This window comes from Chlorella variabilis (genome assembly GCF_000147415.1).
Source record: "Chlorella variabilis unplaced genomic scaffold CHLNCscaffold_1, whole genome shotgun sequence".
Taxonomy (NCBI): Eukaryota; Viridiplantae; Chlorophyta; class Trebouxiophyceae; order Chlorellales; family Chlorellaceae; genus Chlorella; species Chlorella variabilis.
This window is the reverse complement of record NW_005435087.1, coordinates 6,421-25,981: the sequence shown is the minus strand read 5'-3', so window position 1 is coordinate 25,981 and position 19,561 is coordinate 6,421. Positions and strand designations below refer to the sequence as shown.

The 19,561-nt window shown below is 69.0% G+C and overlaps 5 protein-coding genes across 5 annotated transcripts in view; 3 read left to right on the top strand and 2 right to left on the bottom strand.

The window, feature by feature from the left end:
* Nucleotides 1–4,504, top strand: part of CHLNCDRAFT_49305 (hypothetical protein) — a gene marked incomplete at both ends in the record, with an annotated part of 5,732 nt that extends 1,228 nt beyond the window's left edge. The window contains 15 exons of the mRNA XM_005851915.1: nt 126–198; nt 492–569; nt 860–1,026; nt 1,157–1,239; nt 1,483–1,572; nt 1,806–1,833; nt 2,032–2,104; nt 2,370–2,462; nt 2,727–2,828; nt 3,145–3,228; nt 3,414–3,563; nt 3,722–3,779; nt 3,914–3,991; nt 4,176–4,258; nt 4,478–4,504. Of these exons, the coding sequence (XP_005851977.1) occupies nt 126–198; nt 492–569; nt 860–1,026; nt 1,157–1,239; nt 1,483–1,572; nt 1,806–1,833; nt 2,032–2,104; nt 2,370–2,462; nt 2,727–2,828; nt 3,145–3,228; nt 3,414–3,563; nt 3,722–3,779; nt 3,914–3,991; nt 4,176–4,258; nt 4,478–4,504 (1,267 nt within the window). The remainder of the gene's footprint in view (nt 1–125; nt 199–491; nt 570–859; nt 1,027–1,156; nt 1,240–1,482; nt 1,573–1,805; nt 1,834–2,031; nt 2,105–2,369; nt 2,463–2,726; nt 2,829–3,144; nt 3,229–3,413; nt 3,564–3,721; nt 3,780–3,913; nt 3,992–4,175; nt 4,259–4,477) is intronic.
* A 759-nt stretch (nt 4,505–5,263) lies between these two features.
* Nucleotides 5,264–13,921, bottom strand: CHLNCDRAFT_132869 (hypothetical protein; the record flags this gene model as incomplete). Its single annotated transcript, XM_005851597.1, has 26 exons — nt 5,264–5,333; nt 5,537–5,660; nt 5,852–5,914; nt 6,155–6,284; nt 6,525–6,645; nt 7,042–7,204; nt 7,450–7,511; nt 7,684–7,727; nt 7,937–8,067; nt 8,257–8,413; nt 8,603–8,673; nt 8,874–9,003; nt 9,292–9,471; nt 9,798–9,917; nt 10,129–10,212; nt 10,368–10,417; nt 10,599–10,695; nt 10,860–10,966; nt 11,189–11,243; nt 11,450–11,549; nt 11,756–11,913; nt 12,047–12,164; nt 12,366–12,508; nt 12,741–12,856; nt 13,040–13,114; nt 13,279–13,921. 26 exons carry the CDS (start codon nt 13,919–13,921, stop codon nt 5,264–5,266), a joined length of 3,312 nt encoding a protein of 1,103 aa, XP_005851659.1.
* Nucleotides 13,922–14,453: 532 nt separating this feature from the next.
* CHLNCDRAFT_132868 (expressed protein) lies at nt 14,454–15,864 on the bottom strand (the record flags this gene model as incomplete). The annotated part of the gene is made up of 3 exons (XM_005851596.1): nt 14,454–14,916; nt 15,139–15,614; nt 15,760–15,864. 3 exons carry the CDS (start codon nt 15,862–15,864, stop codon nt 14,454–14,456), a joined length of 1,044 nt encoding a protein of 347 aa, XP_005851658.1.
* Nucleotides 15,865–16,240: 376 nt separating this feature from the next.
* On the top strand, nt 16,241–18,465 carry CHLNCDRAFT_18766 (hypothetical protein; the record flags this gene model as incomplete). The annotated part of the gene is made up of 8 exons (XM_005851914.1): nt 16,241–16,397; nt 16,715–16,902; nt 17,107–17,247; nt 17,471–17,516; nt 17,640–17,722; nt 17,853–17,949; nt 18,151–18,189; nt 18,359–18,465. 8 exons carry the CDS (start codon nt 16,241–16,243, stop codon nt 18,463–18,465), a joined length of 858 nt encoding a protein of 285 aa, XP_005851976.1.
* Nucleotides 18,466–18,906: 441 nt separating this feature from the next.
* Nucleotides 18,907–19,561, top strand: part of CHLNCDRAFT_132866 (hypothetical protein) — a gene marked incomplete at both ends in the record, with an annotated part of 3,893 nt that continues 3,238 nt past the window's right edge. Inside the window, 2 exons of the mRNA XM_005851913.1 lie at nt 18,907–18,987; nt 19,213–19,515. Of these exons, the coding sequence (XP_005851975.1) occupies nt 18,907–18,987; nt 19,213–19,515 (384 nt within the window). The remainder of the gene's footprint in view (nt 18,988–19,212; nt 19,516–19,561) is intronic.

Here is a 19,561-nt window from a genome sequence, read left to right as displayed (position 1 = left end):
GAAGGGGGGCTGTCCCCGTGGGCAGGAAGCTGCTGCTCCGCGTGCCGGGCGGCGCGCCTGACGTCCCGCTGCTCCCGGCGCTTCACGTTTGCCTTCACCTTTAACCTGTACCTTCCCCCCCGCAGCGGCGCCAATGTGTACATGCCCGACTTTGAGGACAGCAACTGCCCCACCTGGGACAACATGGTGGAGGGGCAGGTGGGCTGCGCTGTGCACGCTGTGCAAGCTGTGTGTGTGGGTTGGCGGTGCCGGTCCGCGGGCCGCCGGCCCAGTGGGTGTGTTCTCCGGTGTGGGTGGGTGGATGGCGGCGGGTGCATCGGCGTTCGTGTGGGGCAGCGCCTGCGCCTGCGGCTGCCACTCCCTTCCCCTCCCTGCGCTGCCATGCCCCTGGCGCGCCCGCCTCCAACCCATGCACCCAGCTTCTCCTGCCCACGCGCCTCTCCCTTTCCCGCACCTGCGCCTGCACGCCCACCCCGCGCCGCCCTGCGCAGATCAACCTGCGCGATGCTGTGCGCGGCACCGTGAGCTACGAGGACCCCCGCAGCGGCAAGAAGTATGCGCTGAAGGAGGTGGGTCGAGGCTGGCTGCCAGCGTGTGGGTGTGGATGTGGGTATCGGTGTTGGGTGTGGTTGCCGGGGTGCGGTCGGGGTGATGGCCGTCTGGCGGCTGGCAGGCCCCCTGCACGCCAGCCCGCCTCCCTGCTCTGCCTGCCGCTGCCCTGGCCCCGCCTGCAAACGCCATCCGCTGACGCTACGCCCCTCCCCCTCCTCCACCCTGCTCCTCCTTTACCCTCCACCCCCACCCCTTACACTCGCCCACCCCACCCCACCTCCCCTCCACCCACACCACCACCCGGCAGGGCCCGCGCGCCACGCTGGTCATGCGCCCTCGAGGCTGGCACCTGTGGGAGCACCACGTGCTGGTGGACGGCGAGGCGGTGCCGGGAGCCCTCTTCGACTTTGCCCTCTACTTCTACCACAACGCCCGCCAGCTGTTGGCCTCCGGCCACGGCCCCTACTTCTACCTGTGAGCGCGCATGGCGGCGGGCTGGCCCCCAAGGCTTGCCTGCCTGCGATAGCGTTGGCCCGCGCCACCTGGCCTGCTTGCTGTTGCTGGCAGGGTGAGAGGCCGTGCTGCCGCGCCGCCGCCGCTGCAGGCCCAAGATGCAGAGCCACCTGGAGTGCCGGCTGTGGAACGAGGTGTTTGTGGAGGCGCAGCGGGAGCTGGGCATCCCCAACGGTGAGGGCGGGCCGCAGCGGGGGCGTATGCTGGTGGCGGTGCCGGCCACGGTGGCGGCAGCAGGCTTGAGGCCCGCGGCCGCCGCCGAAAGTGCCGCCTGTGGCGGCTGGCTGCAGCAGTAGACGGTGGCTCGCGACGCGCCTCCCCAGTCTTGCTCTCCACCTCTCCTCACCACCACCCGGACCTTGCTCCCCACCTCCCCTCACCACCACCCTCCGTGCCCGCTCGTCTCCCCGCCCGCAGGCACCATCAAGGCCACCTGCCTGATCGAGACGCTGCCCGCCGCCTTTGAGATGGACGAGTTCATCTACGAGCTGCGGGACCACATGGCGGGTGGGTGTACCGCTGCGGTACCGCTACCGCTGCAGCGCTGCTGCTGCACCGCGCCCGTGCTCAGGCGCCGCTGGGGAGGCTGCAGTCGCTGTGCACACTGCCGAGGCGGGCGGCTAGCCAGCGCTGCGGCTTGCCCGCGGCATGGATGCATGGGTGTCCCCGCTGATCACCACCCTCTCCACACAAGGCACGCCTGCTGCCCTGCTTCCCAACCTGCCCCCCCCCTTCCGCAGGCCTCAACTGCGGGCGCTGGGACTACATGTTCTCCTTCATCAAGACGATGCGCAGGCATGCGGTGGCGGTGGCGGGCATGCCTTCTACGGCTTGCTCCGCTGCCTGCCGGCCCAGCTGGAGACCCCGTCGCCGATCTTCCCACCTTTCCACCTGCCCACCTCCCGTGCCACCACCCCCTGCCGCTTACTCACCCCCCCCACCTCCCCGCCGCTCCACCCCCTGCAGCGACCCAACACGTGTCATGCCCGACCGCAGCTACCTGACCATGGAGATGCCCTTCATGCGCGCATACACGCAGGTGCGTGCTTGTGTGGTGGTGGTGTGGGTGCAGTGTGTGGTGGTGGTGGTGGTGGGGGGGGTGGTGGCGGCGGCGGTGGCGGTGGCGGCGGTGGTGGAGTTTCCTGAGGCTGCCGCCGCCGCCTCAGGCCCGCCCTGGCTCTCTCCCTCCCCCGCTCTAGTCGCCACCTGGCCCCACTCTGAGCCCCTGCCCGCCTGCCTCCACCCGCGCCGGCCCCCCTCCAAACACGCACAACCTCCCACACCCCCGCCCCCCGCCGCCGCAGCTGGTGGTGAAGACGTGCCACAGGCGTGGCTGCTTCGCCATGGGCGGCATGAGCGCCATGATTCCCATCAAGAACGACGCAGCCGCCAACCAGGTGCTGTTTGTTTTGTTAGATCTGGGGCGGGGTGTGGTGTGGTGTGGTGTGGTGTAGCGTGGGGCGTGCTGTCTTTGTGCGGGTGCCGGGCGAGTGTGGTGCTGATGGCGGCGGCGGCGGCGGCTCTTGGCCCCTGCTGCCATCCTCCTCGCCCCGGCAACACACCCCAGCTGCCCTGCCTCGGTGCCTTTGCCGCGGTGCCTTGCCCCGCTGCCGCCGCCCACCCCTTGATGGCGCCGCTCCCTCCGCTGCCCTGCCCTGCAGGCGGTGATGGACAAGGTGCGGGCCGACAAGCTGCGGGAGGTGCAGGATGGGCACGACGGCACCTGGGTAGCACACCCCGCCCTCATCCCCATCGCAAAGGAGGTGAGGGAGGCCCCGGGGGGCGAGGCTGGCACGGCATGGCAGCGTGGGGAGGGAGGAGGCGGGAGGGCAGGCTGGCTGCGCAGCGGCGGTGCAGGCTGCGGCTGGGTGCTCTGCACGCACCCCTTCCAGCTGCGAATACACGCAAAAAGCTGGCAGCTGGCAGCCGCTGCCGTCCCTGCGGCTGCCAGTCACTGCCGCCACCCCCTTTCGCACGACCCCCTGCATCCTGCCGCCAACGTTTTTACCCCCCGCCACACACACACAAATACACACACACATGCACACACACACACACACCACCACCACCACCCTGCAGGTGTTTGACGAGCACATGAAGACGCCCAACCAGATCAGCCGGCAGCGCGACGACGTGCAGCCGGATGCCGAGGCGCTGCTGCAGGTGCGCTTGCAATTCGCCGGCTGTACAATTCGTTCTGCATGGCTGCTGGCGCCGACCCCCGGCAGCCTCCCTGTCCCGCTCACCTCCCCTGCCCGTCCTTCGCCCCTCCCTGCCCAGCACCCCTTCCCGACCCCGCCTCGCCTGCCAACACGCTCATTTCCGGCCCCCTGCCCTGCTCCAAGCAGGTGCCCGAGGGCCCCCGCACCGAGGCCACGCTGCGCAACAACATCGCCGTGTGCATCCGGTACATGGCGGCGTGGATCGGCGGTACGGGATGCGTACCGCTGTACAACCTCATGGAGGATGCAGCTACCGCGGAGATCTCGCGCGCGCAGGTGCCTGGCCCTGCCGTGCCGGACGCCGACTTACTAAGCCCAGCTTGTTGTGGCCAGCGCGCCAGCAGGCCAGCAGGCAAGAAGAGCTTGGCCAAGCTCAGCCCTCGCGCCATGTTGAGTAACGCGGCTGGCCCCGCTGCTGCCGCCGACGCCCGCAGGTGTGGCAGTGGGTGCGCTACGGCGCTACGCTTGACGGCAGCAAGGTGTGCACCCCAGGTGAGCGCTGCCGCAGCTGCCGCTGCAGCACCACCACCATCCAGATACTTGTGTGTGAGGATTTGTGCATCCCCACCCTCTCCTTCCATCCTAACTCGTCCCTTCGTGCGACCTTACCTCGCCCTTGGGTGCAGGCCTGGTGCGGCAGGTGATTGAGGAGGAGCTGCAGATCATCCGGCGGGAGCTGGGCGGCAGCGAGGCCTTCGCGGCAGGTGAGCCAGCAAGCGATCGAGAAGAAAGGCAGCCAGAGTACTAGCACCTCACTTTGGGTGTGGATTGGGGGCTGCCGCTCTATTGCCAGCGACATGCCCGAGTGCAGCCCAGCCGGGGGCCCAGCCGGCGTACCCGGATGCGCCTTCCATTCTTTCTTCCCCCCGCCTCCTTTCCTCCCCGCAGGCGAGTACCTGGACGCCGCCTTCCTCACCAAGCTGATGTGCATCGGGCGCGAGCTGCACGACTTCCTCACCCTGCCGGCGCAGGTGGGTGGGGCGGGGTGGAAAGGAGGGAGATGCGAGGGAGGAACTCATGCGGCTGGGGTGGCTGGGTCCTGGCGGGTCGGGGAGAGCTGCAGGGGCTGCCTTTTCACACAGGGAGCACTCAGGAGACGGCAGCGAGAGGAGCGAGAGATAGGTCTGGGGCTTGGGAGCGAGCCCGCCCTGTATAGACCTATGCTGTTGCTGCCGCCGCTGCCGGTGCAGGACATCATCATTGCCATGGGCCTGTGAGGGAGGGCCCGCGCCCTGCGCTGCTGCCGTCGCTGCAGCAGCAGACTCCCACAAGACCGAGACCGCAGCTAGCGCCGGCAGGCAGCACTCGCTGAATTGTTGCACTGCTGCCTTGATTCTCTTGGCCCACATCTGAACGCGCCTAAAAGCGGCGGCGCACCCCCTCTTTGCCCCTGCTTGCCCCTACCTACTTGCTTGCTCCCCATTGCCTGCTTTCCCTGCTCGCTGCCGCTCCACAGCGATCATTCAAACGCGCACACACATTCCTGTATCATACGCTGCCCTGCAACAAGTTACCTGTTCAGGTCGTGAGCAGCATGATCGCCGGTGGGGCGGGCGGAAAGAGCGAGGTGCTCGGCAGCCACAGGTGCCACCCGTGTCGTGGTGGCGGCAGTGGTGGCAGCCGCTCCACTTATTGAGGAGGCTTACAAAGGCAGTACGAGGAGAAAAAAGGGCAGCACGGGCCACCCATTAATGAGATGCCTGGCGCTGGTTGATGAGTGCGTTCAAAGAAGAATGCAAAAGAAGACAACAGCGATGGCGCCGCAAACAGATCATCCAAAGCGCTGCGGCGCCAAGCAAACTGCGTGGCGGCTATGGAAGTGGGAGTGACTGGGGGACACTGGACATCGCTTGGACTCCAGGGGAAGCTGCCAGCTTGGCCAGGGGAGGTGTCGCCCTGTGAGCCAGAGGCCACGGCACCTCAGCGCTGCCCACGGGCCAGCCCACAGCGGTCCGCGTGGTCCAGTCGGTACCGCCCTACTTCTCCGTCAGCTCCCGGAAGCCGGCCCAGCTGACGGGCGCCCGGAAGTCGTGTCCCGCCATCACCCTGCGCTTGGCAGAGTGGGGGCAGGCAGGGCCCAAGGCCGTTGGGAGGCAGCATGCGGCACGGAAGCACAGGATGCAGAGTGTGGGGCGTGCAGCAGCAGCAGCAGCTAACTCAGCAGCCTGGAGCACCAGAGCGGCAGCAGCAACACCTGCGGCCCCAGCAGTGGCAGCGGCAGCAGACGGGTCAGCCTCCTGCTCCCTCACCGCAGCAGCGTGGCGCTGGGGCCGTCCTGGATGGGAACCCCCGCTCTGTCCTGCCGCATGGTCAGCGTCTCCATGAACACGCCTCGGGCGGCGGCCCAGTCGCCGGAGCGGTACGCCTCGAAGCCTACCGGGGCAGGTGGGGGTGGCAGGGACAGGGCAAGGGTTGGCGCCAGGTCATCGACCCGCTCACACAGCACGATTTCCGCCACCGCCACCGCCGCCACCACCACCATCACCACCACCACCACAGCCACAACCACGCCAACAGCTGTTTGTGAAAAAGCACGTATGCCCAGCAGCCAGGCCACCCCCCACCTGCCCCAAACTTGGCCAGAAAGTCGGCGTCTGCGCCCCGGGACATCACAATGTCGGGGTGCTCTGCAGGGGCGGCGGCGGTGAGGTGATGTGGTGAGGCGAGGCGTGCTCTGGTGCATGCGTGCGTGCGGGAGGGCTGGAGGCGGCGGCTGGGGCCGCTGGCCTCGGCGGCAGCAGGTGGCAGGTGTGGAGGATGGCAGCAGGCGAGGGGGAACAGGCTCCCAGCCCCAGCTGCAAACTCGTCGCTGTACTTGCGACAGGAGAAGGTTTCGTACCGCTCTGGCCGTGTACTGCTGGCCGTACTGCCCGCCGCCGCCGCCGTCGCGGCCAGCACCGCCGCCTTGTCGGCCGCCACGGCCGCTGCGGCCGCTGCCGCCGCGCCCGCCGCCGCGTCTTCCGCCACCGAGGAGGTCGCGGAGGCAAGGCGCATCAGCTGCAGGGTGGGTGGGTGGACAGGCTTGCATGGTAGGCTGGCGGGGCTCAGCGGCTGCAGCTGCCGCCTTCCTCCAGCCGCAACCCAGATCCAACCGCCCCGCCAGCCCGCCCACCGACTTCTGCTGGCTGCATTGCAGCCCCCACAGCCCGCCAGGTTCCCCCCGCCCAGCCATGGTTGGCGCCCCCATCCCCCCCAGCCCCCCCCCACCACTGAAGAAAGGAGAGGAGGCCCACCCACCGACTTCTGCTGGCTGAGGCGCAGGCCCTGTAGGCCGCCCAGGTCAACGTCGTAGGTGAAGAGGCCCACGGGCTTGGTGGAGCCCTTGACGGTGACGCAGTCCACCTGGCGCACCAGCGCCCTGCGGCACGGGGAGGCGGTACGGGCAGGCGGTATCCCATCAGCGGCACTGTCGGCGCGTGCCGGCTGAAACGAAAACGGATACTCGGCTGGAGTGCTGCACGCCTGGCGGCTGCCCCTGCCTGCCACCAACGCAGCCACAGCCAGCCAGTGGCGCCGCAGCGGCCACATGCGCTGAAGCGCCTCCAGCCCTCTCCCTACCCCACAACACACACCCTGCCCGCTGCCCTGCCTGGGCCCCCGGCGACAGCACGCCCACCCGACCCCCGACGACGGCATGCACACGCAAGCGAACGGGCCCTCGCTAAGCCTCCCCGCCACATACCACCCGTCCACAGCCCACCACCCATCCACAGCGGCCCCACCCATCCACAGGCCCCCCCAGCCAGCCGCGCACCTGACCCCCGGCGACAGCATGCGCACAAAGTCGTCTGACAGCAGGATGGATGCGCCGTACTGCTTGGTGGCGGCCTCCAGGCGGGACGCCATGTTGACGTGGGGCGACAGGTAGGAGGCGTCGATCTTGTGCTCGGAGCCGATGGCGCCCTCGATGGCCCAGCCTGCGATTGCGAGTGTGTGCGTGAGAGAGAGAGGAGTGTGAGAGTGTGCGTGTAGAGTGTGGAGAGAGTGTGGAGAGAGTGTGTAGGTAGGTAGGTAGGTAGGTAGGTAGGTAGGGAGGGAGGGTGGCGGGAGTGCAGTTGCGGAAGGCGGCCGCGGAGGGCGGCTGCGGCGGGCGCGCCGGCCTGGGTCTGGTGCAGCCAGGCGGCCAGCTGGCGCTGTCCATCTGGGCCCCTCCCTCGCTCACCCACGTGCAGCCCGAAGCCCATGTTGACCTGGTAGCCAGGCAGGCGGCGGCTCAGGTCCTCCCTGCGGGCCGGGAAGAAGGAAATATGAGGTGGCAGGCTGGCAATCCTGGCCATACCCTCCCACTCACCTCCTCCATGTACCCTCCTCACCGGCACCCTCTGGCCCTCCTGCTCCTCTCGCCGAGGCCTGCCCTGCCCTCCCAGCACCCCCGCCACCAGCCCTCCCTCCCCACCTGCTGCAGAACTCCTTGAGCTTTGCGCTGCGCTTGAGGGCGGCCTGCACGGCAGGGACGCAGGCACGCAGCGCTCAGAAAGCAGCAGCAGCGCCCGCACTGCCGCCGGCGCCACACTGCCCCTGCTGCTGCCAAGGCCACACCGGGCTCGCAGTGCCACACAACCTGTTCGGCATTGCATGCCGCCATGTGCCCGGTTGTGTGGGCCTGCGTCCATGCCACGCGGCTAGCGGGCCCTCCACCCCGAGGGTACTACCGGGGGGACTGCAGTACCGCCGCTTGCCTGTATGATGATGAAGGATGCCAGGGCCTGGTCTGCGATGTTGGCTGCCTCCTCCTTGCGCTCCGGCTCGCGGTCGCAGCCCATGAGCATAGAGATGCGGGCTGCAGGTTGGAATGTGGGGGTGTGGGGGGTATACGCGGTGTATGGATGTGGGCGGTGGTGAGAGGGCGGCGTGAAGGGCGGGTGGCTGCCGCAGCTGCAACCCTCCTCACACAGCGCTGCTACACACACACAGAGGCAACCCTTCCACACATGGCGCCGCCACACAACTCCCGGGCGGGCGGCCTCACACGAGCTGGCGCGGGACATGCGTGAGATGCCGCTGCCCTGGGACCGCGTGCGGGACAGGCTGGACCGCCCGGCTTCCCGCCGGCTGCCCGGCAGCTTCCACACCAGCAGGAAGGCGTCGCCGATGTTCTTGTTGGCGGCGCCGCCGTGCAGCGACACCTGCGGGGGCGATGGGAGGTGCGTGGAAGGAAGGACGGGGCATGTGTGGAGGCGACGGTGGGGCAGCGCATGCGGGGGGTGCATGGCAGAGGGTGGCCAGGTGTGGTGCAGCACTGGCAGGGCTGCAGGTTCCGCCCTCAGTGCAAGAAAAACACGAAAAGACGTGTGCCGCCACCCCCGGCGGCCCACCTCGTGGTGCACGATCTGTGCGATGCTGTTCACAAACTCCATCACGTCCTCCTGCAGCACCTCGGTGGCGTCTGCAGGCGGGGCGGGGTGGCGGCGGCAGGGTGGGCCAGGGCTTGCAGGCCTTGTTGGTGGGGAGGCGGCGCGTGGGCACCCGATCGGTGGCCCGAACGGGGCGGGCTGGAGGGCCGCACGCCGGACCTCGCCGCTCCACCCGCGCCCCGCCCATTCGCCCACGCCCTGCACCAAGCCGCCGCCCACGCCGGCGGCCCACCTGTGAAGGATCGGATGTCGCAGAATCCAAAGATGGCGGCCACCTTGCGGCCCGGGACCATGGGGTTCAGGTCGCCGCCGCTCCTGATGTTGTCGGCAATCACCTCGGCGCCCGCCTCCCCAAAGCCCACCTGCGGGGCGAGGAGCGCAGGCACGAGCAGGGTGGGTTGCAGGTAGGGCCATGCAGGCAAGGTAATGTTCATGGGGGTAAAGGGAAAGGCACAGGTAAGCACAGGCGCGTGGTGAGGGAGCGAGAGCGGGGTGGCGAGGGGAGCCAGGGGAGCGGTGGGACACGCCTCGGCCAACCCCTGCCACGCCCGGCCGCCGCTGCCCAGCCGCGCCCCTGCCACCCCGCCCTGCGCCACTGGCCACCCGTGCCTCGCCCCCCCGGCCGCCCCGCTGCTGCGCCCGCCACGCACCGACAGCAGGGAGCAGATCTTCTGGATGGAACTCTCCAGGACTTGCGTCTCCAGTGCCTTGTCCTGCTTGCTGCTGATGCTGGCAGCGGCGGAGACGCCGCCCTTGGCGGGGCAGGCACCGTTGCGGCCGCCCGCCAGCTGCGACACCTTGGCCAGAGGGTTCTCAGACACCTCCTTCACCTGCAAAGGGAGGAGCGGCCAATCCGCGGCAGGGAGGGGTGAGGAGAGCCCGGTGCAGCTGTGGCGCCGGGCAGCTGCGTGGGCATGTGCACCAGCCAGGGGCGCGGAGGGAACATTGCGTAGCACCAGGCGCGGTTTCGAGGAAGGCCAGCTGGGGCCGTGGGCAGAGCCGCCTTGCGTAGCGGCCGCACCGCTGCGCTGCCGCTCTCCCGCATGCACAAGCGCCACCCCTTGCTGCGCCCCTGCCCCTCACCCCAGGCACTGTGCAGCCCTGGCCAGCAGAAGCCCAGCGGGCACCCCCCACACCCCCACCCCACCCCACCCACCAGCGCCACCATGCGCTCCAGCGGCTGCAGCACCAGCCTGTCGGTGTCTGCGATGAACCACACCGCCCCCATGAGCAAGATGATGATGATGAAGGTGGTGCGCCCAATCTCCAGCAGGCCCTGCGGGCAGGGGGACCGGGTTTGGGGGTGTTGCCTTAAAACAACAGGGGGCAGCGGCGGTGGTGGCGTGTGCGGTGTGTGCCGGGTCGCCAGGTGGCAGATGCGATCGCCAGGCACCTCAGCCGCAGCAAGCGTGGCACCGCACTGCACGGCACAACAACACCAGGCAAGGTACGTCGTCACACCATCCGCCCCAACACGCGGCGCCCACCTGTATCTGGGAGTCCCAGTGCACGTTGAATGTGGCAAAGGAAACGTCGCAGGGGCCGTCGCCGCCAGCGCACCCCGACCCGCTCTGCAGCGCGCCCGCCGGGCCAGGGCCGGCACACAGCTGCTGAGCGACGTGTGCTGGGCTGGGCCCAATGCAGCACGGAGGGCGATGGCAAGCAGCAAGGCAGGCGCAGGTGGAAAGATGAAAGAAAGAAGGAAGCAAGAGTGGCAGCAAGGCACCTGCATGGTGTAGTTGGCAAACTCAGTCGTGCGCAGCCCCTCTACCCCGCCTGCATGCGCACAGGCACGGCGGGGTCAGGCGGCGCCTGCCCCACCCAAGCCGAACCCCGCCGTCGTCGCCCACTGGCGCTCACACACGTCTCCACCCTGCTCCTGCCCCTGTGCTGCCACCGCCACCGCCGCTCCACCACACGCGGTGCTGGCGCCGCACCCATCACACGGGCAACCCACCCGGCACGCTGACAAATGTGTTGTTGAACACAACCAGGTCAGTCATCTGGCCGGTGTGGCCTCGGCCCAGGCGGTACGGCGTCTCCTCGATGTACACCTGCAGGCGGTACAACATGAACGGTACATCAGGAGCAGTACAGCAGGAGCGGCACACGGGGCGGCAGCAGCGGGCATCAGCTGGCAGCAGGGACGTCCCAACGGGGGCTCGGCTGCGCCACCAGGCGCGGCCACCCTGGCTGCTGCAGCCTGCCCCGCCCGCACCTCAAGCGAGGCCTGGAAGGCGCTGCTGTTGCCCAGCGCGCCATAGGAGACGTGCAGCATGGAGAGGCCACCATTGTCCAGCATGGGCGGCCCTCCGTAGTACCCGACTGCAGCCGCGGCGTGGGGGGCATGCAATTACACGCCGGCTGCGTGGCGCGCTCCCCAGACGCCAGCTGGCGACGCGGTGGGCCAGGGGGCAGCACCAGCGCCAGCGGAAGGCCTGGGCGGGGCGGCAGTAATTGGCTGCCCCGCCTGGTGCCTCCCAAGCTGGCATCTCCCTCCATCGCTGGCGCCTCCCCGAGCCAGCCCCCGCTGGCCGCCTGCCTCACCCGACACATCAAACACGGGCATTGCAAACATGACGATTAGGACCATGATGACGACCTGCACGGGTTTTGAGGGAGGGGCACGCATACAGTACCTGTCAGATCATCTTGCATGGGGCGACTTGGTTGAGAGAGCTTGCGCCTGCGCGCTGCGGGCTGCGAGCTGCGGGTCGCAGCGGCCCCGCTGCCTCCCAGCCCACCCCGACACGCTGCCAGCGTTCGCCAGCGATGGACAGTCTCTCAGTCCCCAAATTGTCTATTCACCTTGCGGATGGTGAGCTCCGTCAGCTTCTCGCCCACCCGGCTCTGGCTGCTGGCCTCCAGCTCAGCCTCGAAGAAAGTGCGGCGGTCGATGATGTACTGCCTGGGGGCAGACGGCACAGGGCAGGCAGCAAAACAGACAGAGCAGGGTCGGCAGCGGAGGGAGGGCAGCGGCAGCAGGGGCGGCCGACCCGCACAAGCATTCACAGAGCGCCGCGAGGTGCAGCTAGGCGCCACGGCTGGAATCTGATCTGCATCCCCGCCAAGCTGCCCACTGCGATGCCTGCGGGCCCCGCCCCAAGCGCCCACTTGTGCTTGAAGTAGAAGGCCCAGAGGCGCATGATGCGGAACAGGCGCAGCCACTTGGTCACTTGCGCCAGGCGCGCCGCCCGCGTCGAGGCCGCCGTGATCTGCGCCGCATTCTCCAGGCCCCCGCGCTGCTGCATGTCGCCGTTGCCGTCGTTGGCCTGCGCGGCAGGGGAGGAGGGAAGGGCGGCGGCGGGAGCCGCTCGGCAACAGCGCAGGCGCGCTGGGGGAGCAGCTGTGCCACAGGCCGGTCCAGGCTCGAGGCGGCTGTGTATTCCAAAGCGGCACACCGACCGGGCGGTACACCATGCAGTACTGTACCGCACTCACGCTGTTGATGACCGGGTCCATGATGGCGGGTATGTCCAGCAGGATCGACGCGCTGCTCACCACGTCCACCACAAAGTAGAAGCTGCGGGGGCAGGCATATGCGAAGGGCAGGTGAGGTGGAGGGGAGGGGCGGGGAAACTGACTGCCCGAGGCTGCTGCTGATGCCGAAACCCTGCCTAAACGTGATGAAATCGGCATTACCACTCACACACACGTAACTAATCACACACACAACACAGACACAGCCCAGCAAACACCAGCCATCCTGCCGCTGCCGCCCCACCTCTTGGCGTAGTGCGGGTTGGCCAGGCAGGAGGCGGCCGCCTCCAGGCAGAAGGCCACCAGCACGAAGATGGTGAAGGCCAGGAAGTAAGGGTCGGCAGACTTGGGGGTGCAGGCCTGGCGCAGGGAGTCGCTGTACAGGATCTGTACCGTGGGCAGGCAGGTGGGCAGGGAAGCAGCGGTGAAGTGGTGGCAGCGGCAGGCGTGGTGCGTGCGTGCGGGCGGGAGCCCGGCAGCCGGCAGCAGCCAGCAGCAGCAGCAGCAGGCAGGTGGAGGGTGCCGCAGCAGCCGCAGCATGCATGCATGCAGGCAGGCGGAGGGTGCGGTGGAAGCACTGAGCGCTGCGCAGTGCTGCTGCGGAGGCTGCATGCCGCACCATGATGGTGAGCAGGAGGGAGGAGGCCAGGCACGCCCCCGACTGCAGGAAGGCGTTGAGGCCCGCCCTCCAACGCGCCTGCGGCTTGCCTCCCTTGCGGTCCAGCAAGTCAAACACTGCGGGCAGGCGGGGGCGGGCGCGAAATTGCAGTCGCTGCGGGAGACGGGACAGAATGGCGGGGCACACAGCGGGGGGGCACACAGACAGAGCAGGAGCTTGGGCATGCTGCCAGGCTGCACCGCCTGCGCCTGCGCCCGATGGCGCCACGCATACCGCAAGCAGCGGGCCGCAGCACGCACCCGAGCTCTTGCGATCGTCCCCTGTGCCCTCGCTGTCGTGCCGGCTCAGGCGCGCGACAGGGTACATCGGAATGGCTGCAGAAAGGGGCGCGGCGCAAGTCGGCGGCGCGTTCACTTAGTGCCGGCACCAGCGCAGCTGCTGGGGTGCCTGGGGCCAACGAGTGGCAAGCCCGGCCCGGCATGCAGGCAGGGGCACAGGCAAGCCGGCGGCAGCAAAGAGGCCAGGGCTGCACACCCACCCAGCAGGCTGGTGCGGGTCAGAGACTTGCGCGGGCCTGCATGGCTGGGCGGACCCGTGGGCTGCAGCGGTGCCGGCTTGGCGGGCCCTGCTGCTGCTGCCGGTGGCGGCGGCGGCGGCGAGATGCTGGGCACATCCGCAAAAGAGATGCGTTGCCCCCGCCGCTTGTAGGCAGCGATGGGCGTGCCGCCGTCTGCTGCAGCCTGCTGCCTGCCACCTGCTGGCGCCGCCGCCGCTGCCGCCGCCACGTCGCCGGCAGCAACCGTCAACGCCACCACCGGCACGCGCACCGGCGGCGGGGGCAAGGGCGGAGGCTGTCCCTGCTCTGCTGCTGCTGCTGTGTGCTCTGCCTCGCCTGGTGCAGGGTGCGTCGCCCGGCTGTCGGGCATGCCACCCTCTGACGCCTCTTGCTGCACCACCACGCTAACGGTGGGCTGATAACCATAGGTGGCACGCAGGCTCTCTGCCCGCAGGCTGGGCGCCTCTAATCCATCAGCCTCCTCTGCTGCTGCCGCTTCTGCCGCCGCCGCCTCGGCTGCCGCCGCCGCCTCGCCGCCGTCGGCTGGTGGCACGGCCGCGGCGGGGTGTATACGGGGGCTGACAGGTCTCTCTAGGCTGAGCGCCGAGGAGAGCTTGCGCAGCATGTCGCCACAAGGCGGGATTCAGTGAAAGCCCTGCGTTCAAGGGTCGGCAGTCAGGACAGGACTGCCGGCCAGATGGCCAGTGGGCAGGGGCCCCATCGAGGTCTGGCTCGGCGGGCGAGATGATCGCGAGCGCCCGACACGCGTCGCAAACGCCGCGATCACAAACCTGCTGCGGTTACAAAATGCGAGGCACCAGCACGCTCTGGGTTCACATGTGCCGCCCATCCCCAACCATGCTCGCTGTTACACGCCGGAGCGATCGCACGATTGCCAAAGCTCGACAAGCTGCCGGAAAGGCACTGCGAGGACACAGACGGGCGAGTTGGGGAGGAGGAAAGTGGGTCAAAGACGAAACTGACGCCCTGGCGAAGGCTGCTGATCCACAGAATGTGGCAGCGAGCCGTTGAATGAAGAGAAGAGCGTGATCGGCAGCTCCCGTGCATCGAAGCTGTCCAGACTGCAGGCCCACCAGGCGGCGTGGCGCGCCTACCTGGCAGAGCAGGGGTACGACGACTTTCTCTGTACCAAGGACTCAAGGCCCTCCCGCCATGCTACGACGGCAGTCGGCCAGCGCTTGCAGCGCTGCGGCACACTGCTGCACCTCTGCCAACAGCCTGAGCGCCGCCGTGGGCGCCACCGATGCGAGGTCTGCTGCCGCTGCCGCCAGGCGTGCCGCCACCGCCGTTGCTGCAGCGTCCACGGCAGGCAAGTGCTGCTGCAGGGCAGGGACGCCACTCAGCTGGAGCTGCGCCGTCCCAGAGGCTGGTGCATGGAATGCTGCAGCTTGCATGTCTCGCACAAGCCCGCCTTGGGCGGCTTGGGCAGCTGCCTGCTCTGCCTCCGCGGCGGGCGTTGGCGCCCCTTGGCCCTCCTGCTGCTGCTGCTGCTGCGGTGCCTCCCCGCCGAGCTGCTCCTCGCCCTCCCGCACCACATACAGCTGGCAGCCGGCGCAGTAGACACGGCGGTCCCTCGAGCGCAGCAGCGGGTTCAGGCAGCTGCACGGGCAGGTGGGAGGCAGGCGGGCACACGCGTCTGACTGCTGCTTGTAAAAGAGCGCGGACACGCAGCCTGGCCTCTGCGCACCGGCGCAGGCAACGCATATGCAGGGGAGGCCAGGCGTCAGTAGCGAGCCAGGTATCAAACACGGCAGCGAGAGCAGCAAGGGTGGGGTCGGAGACAGCTGCAGCCCGGCACCACTCCCATGCTCGGCGCCTCACATGGGGCAGTGGTCTGCCAACATGGCCCACCCATCCAGCATCAGCTCAGCTATCTCCTTGCTGGCATCGCGGCCCTGCTGCCGTCCAGCCTGCGGCCCGGCCGCAGGCGGCCTTGCCGCGCCTGCGGGCGCGGCCTGACGCAGCGAGTCGGCGAGGGGCGCGCCGCTGGTGCCGATGCTGTCGTCTGCAGGCTGCGCTGCTGCCAGGGCGGCATACAGGCGGGTGCGTAGCGGCGGCGGAGCAGGAAGGAGCCCCGCCTCCTCGCCCTCCTCCTCATCGCTGCAGCTGCCGCTGTGGCCAACCCCATTGGCCTGCGGCAGCGCCAGTGCCGCTACTGCTCGTGGCGCATCCTCTGGTTCGGCTGGCTCAGGTGCTGGGGCTGGCGCCGCCTGCGCTGCGGACGCCTCGGTGGTGGTCTCCCGGCCGCAGTTGACGCACAGCAGAGGCGACCCGGCGGGGTGGCGCATGAGCGGCACCTGTGGGAGGGCGGCGGGCAGGGCCGGCAGGCGTCGAGTTGACTGTGTGCACAGTGCCGACCTTCTGCTCTCGCTGACACAAAAACGGCACCTTGAGAACCGATCAGGTGCAGTGGAGTGGCAAACCAGGCAGGCCTCATCGCACCCCGCAGTCCGGGCAGGAGTCGGCAAGCATCGCCCATCCCGCCAACAGCAGCTGCGACATGCTGCCGATGCTCTGGGAGCGCACTCGAGGTGCGGAACCCTCCATCGTCTCCTGCATTGGTTTCAGGTGCTTGGAGGTGCGCGCTAACAGCAGTGAGTGCGCCCTGGGGAGGCCAATTGGGCGCAATTGGCCAGGCAACCTCGAGTTTCTTCCGGAGAGCGGCAACGGCTGACCAGCCCCAGCCGGGCAATGCAGCAGCTGAGCCCGAATCGATCGCGTTTGCCGCACATCTTACATGCTATTGACGCCCCTGCAGCGTGGTTCTGTGCCCAGCACCAGGCCGCTCGCGCTCCAGATGGCGTCCTCCGACAGCCCGCTGCGGCAGAAGATGCTGCTGATGCTGGCAGGCGCCACGGCCGCCAGTCTGGCACCCGCCCTGTGGCGGCGCTTGCAGCGGCGCTTGCAGCGGCGGCGCGGCGGCATGGCGGCGGCAGCAGTAGACGCCACCCGCAGCACGACCTCGTCGGCAGGAGGCGGCGCGGGCGCCTACGAAACGCGCAAGGCCGTGGAGGAGTACCTGCAATTCCACTTTGGCCAGCCAGACGAGGTCATGCCCTACAATGTGGGACCCAAGGCGGGTGCTGGGTGCCGGGAGCGGCGGCGTGCTGGCGAGCGGCAGGGGCCCGCCGCCGCCATGCGTGCCAGGCTCCCGCTGTGCCCTGCACACGTGCACATGCCCACCCAGCCCCGGGGAGTTGGCTGCAGGATGCGCTGCGGTTCACGGAAGAGCTGGCGCTGCTGTGCGAGCGGCACTGCCCCTCGCTGCGGGACTTTACCGGTGAGCAGCGCGCAGAGGGAGCATGTGCTGCCTTGGCTGCTCGCATGCCTGGCCCATGCCTGGCCCATCTTGGGCCCACCCTGCCGGAGGGTGGTGGACCATATGCATGCCGCACAGGGCTACCCATGCATGTCCTCGCCCGCGCCCCATGCTGCCAAGCTGCCCGCCCGCCAGCAGGCGAGGCCGGCGAGGCGACGGCGCTGGACGTCGGCTGCGCCGTGGGCGGCGCCTCCTTTGCCCTCGCCCGCGCCTTCCCGCACGTGCTGGGAATCGACTTCTCCCAGCACTTTGTGGACGCAGCCAACGTGAGCTGTGGGTGCACCAGGGAGGGCGGCAGCACCAGTGCTGTAGTGCCAGTAGCGGGGAGCAGGCGCCCAGGCTGGGGCAGCCGGGGCGCAGCGGCAGCAAGCCGTGTTGCGGCCCTGTTTGGCCTGTTGCTGCTCCTCGGCATTCCCTCCCCGTCCTGCTCGCTCCCGCCGACCTGCCACGCTGTGGCTGGGGCCGCGCAGACGATGAAGGAGCGGGGGTGGATGCGGTACACGGCGGCAGAGGAGGGGGAGCTGACTGCAGAGCGTGTGGCGGCGGTGCCCGAAGACGTGGACCGCTCGCGCGTGCGCTTCCAGCAGGCAAGGCGCGCGCTGTGTTGGAGGGTGGCGGCGGCTGTGTGTGTGTGTGCGCGCGCGCGCGCACGCGCGCGCATGGGTGGTGGTGGTGTATTGTTGCATGTGAAGATGATGTGCCGCATGTTGATGGCAATGGGCAGATTGGGCGGGACGGTATGGGGCCTAGTGCCACCGCCCCAGCCGGGCCGCCATTTCGCTTCCTTACTAAGCGTGCTGACCCGGTGCTGGCCTCCCTGTGCTGCCCATGTAGGGCGACGCGTGCAGCCTGCCGGCGCAGCTGGGCCCAGTAGATGCAGGTGTGACAGCCGGCCTGCCTTGCTCTGCCTGCCTTCCTTGGACTGAAAGGGAGCAGCTGCTGGCCCAGCCGAGGCTCCCACCCCTCTGCATCTCCCGCCGCCCCCAACTCTTACAACCTGCAGTGCTTGCCGCAAACCTGCTGTGCCGGCTACCTGAGCCCACCACCTTCCTGGCCCGCCTGCCCTCCCTCATCAAGCCTGGCGGGGTAAGGCGCGTGGAGTGCAGCGCAGGCTGCATGTGTCAGCCCCGTGCTGCACAGCCATGCCTACACAGCGCAGGCGCCCCGCGCCCTGGCCCCAACATTCCCGCACACTCTGGTCCCCGCCTGGCTGCAGGTGCTGGTGCTGGTGAGCCCCTACAGCTGGCTGCCGGCCTGGACGGCGCGGGAAAAGTGGCTGGGAGGATTCAAGGACCAGGCGCGCCTGCTGCCCTGTGCTGCCTGCTGCCAGCTGGCTGCATGCGCTGCCACGCTTGGTTGGGGATGCGTACTTGACTGGTGACGACATCACCTAACGCCCCCATGCCTGCTCAGCATGCATGCTGCCAGGAGCTCACACCGCCAAGTTGCGCGAAGCATGCCGGCTGATGTCGCCAGTGCCGTCCTGCCGCTGCTGGCTGTGCAGGAGGGCAAAGCGGTGTGGACGGCCGATTCACTCAAGCAGCTGGTGGGAGGTGCGCGAGGCCTGCACAACTGCTGCTACTGCTGGAACTGCTGGGGTGCAGGCACCGCTCGCCTCGGCCCCTGGCTGGCCGGCGCCCAGCCGCTTGCTCACATAGGGACCTACCCCCAGCCTGTGTAGCTTACCCTGCGCCCCACTCGCTCCGCGCTGGCCTGCCGCAGACCACTTTTCGCTGGTGGAGGAGAGGGAGGTGCCGTTTGTGATCCGGGAGCACCGGCGCAAGTTCCAGTGGGGAGTGTCGCACGCGATGGTGTGGCGCCGCAAGTAGGCGGCAGGCAAATTGTCCGGTGCAATGGCCTGGGGATCCATGGTGCCGCCGCATTGCAGCTTGTGGCATGTAACTGGCCTGCTGCAAGCCAGCAGCCAGGCCTGGTGGCATGGGTGGCGGTGGCGGCGGCAGAGGTGCTGCAGCAGAGCGGGAGGCAATGCTGAGCGAGGCACGCAAGTTGAATCACGTTGTGGGCAGCCATTCCATCCCATCTGTTGTGGTAGTGAGGACCGCAACGTCTTCTGCGCCCTCCGCCACTTGCTGGGGCGGCCCGTGCTGGGCGTGGCGTGTGGGTGAAACACCCACACATGCGATGGCCACAAAAGCCGGCCCCAGCATCATCGCCTCATTCTGCGCATTAGTTCATTCCCTGCGAGCCTGCCATCGAGGTGCCACAGCCTGCCCGCCTCGTTTGGTCACCCCGCCAGCCCACCCATCAGAATGCAGGCCCTCCAGCTCTCTTCCCGCGCCACCTTCGCGGTCGGCCGCCCCAGCTCCGCCCGCGCTAGCCGTGGTCAGCAGGTGCGCCGCTGCAGCTGCGAGGGGAGGCCCCTCCTGGTCTCCCTTGCATGGCAGGCGGCGGCAGCAGGGCCCTGCACTTGCTTGCGTCAGGGTGCCAGCCCTGCCTCCCAGCCAGTCTGCACGGCTCTTTTTGTCGCCAGCCATTGCCGAAGCAGCCCCCTGAGCCTCCCTGCCGCCACCCACTGACCTGCTCCGCCGCCGCCTGCCCCCACCCCCTACCTGCAGCAGCGCCTGCGCGTCCAGGCTGCCACTCTCACCGCCGACCAGCAGGCTTTCCTGGAGCGCAAGCGCCGCGAGTCCAGCGCGTCCCCCTCCGCCGCCCCCACCCGCGGCCGCAGCGCCGTTCCCCGCCGCGCCCCCAGCGCCCGCCCCACCAGCCGTCCCTCCGCCCCGGCCCCCTCCTCCTTCAGCGCCCCCGCCCCCGCCGCCGCCAACGGCCTGACCGCTGACCAGCAGGAGTTCCTGGAGCGCAAGCGCCGCGAGACCAGCGCCTCCCCGGCACCCCAGTCCACCCGCGGCCGCAGCGCCGTGCCCCGCCGCGCCCCCAGCGCTCGCCCCACCAGCCGCGCCCCCA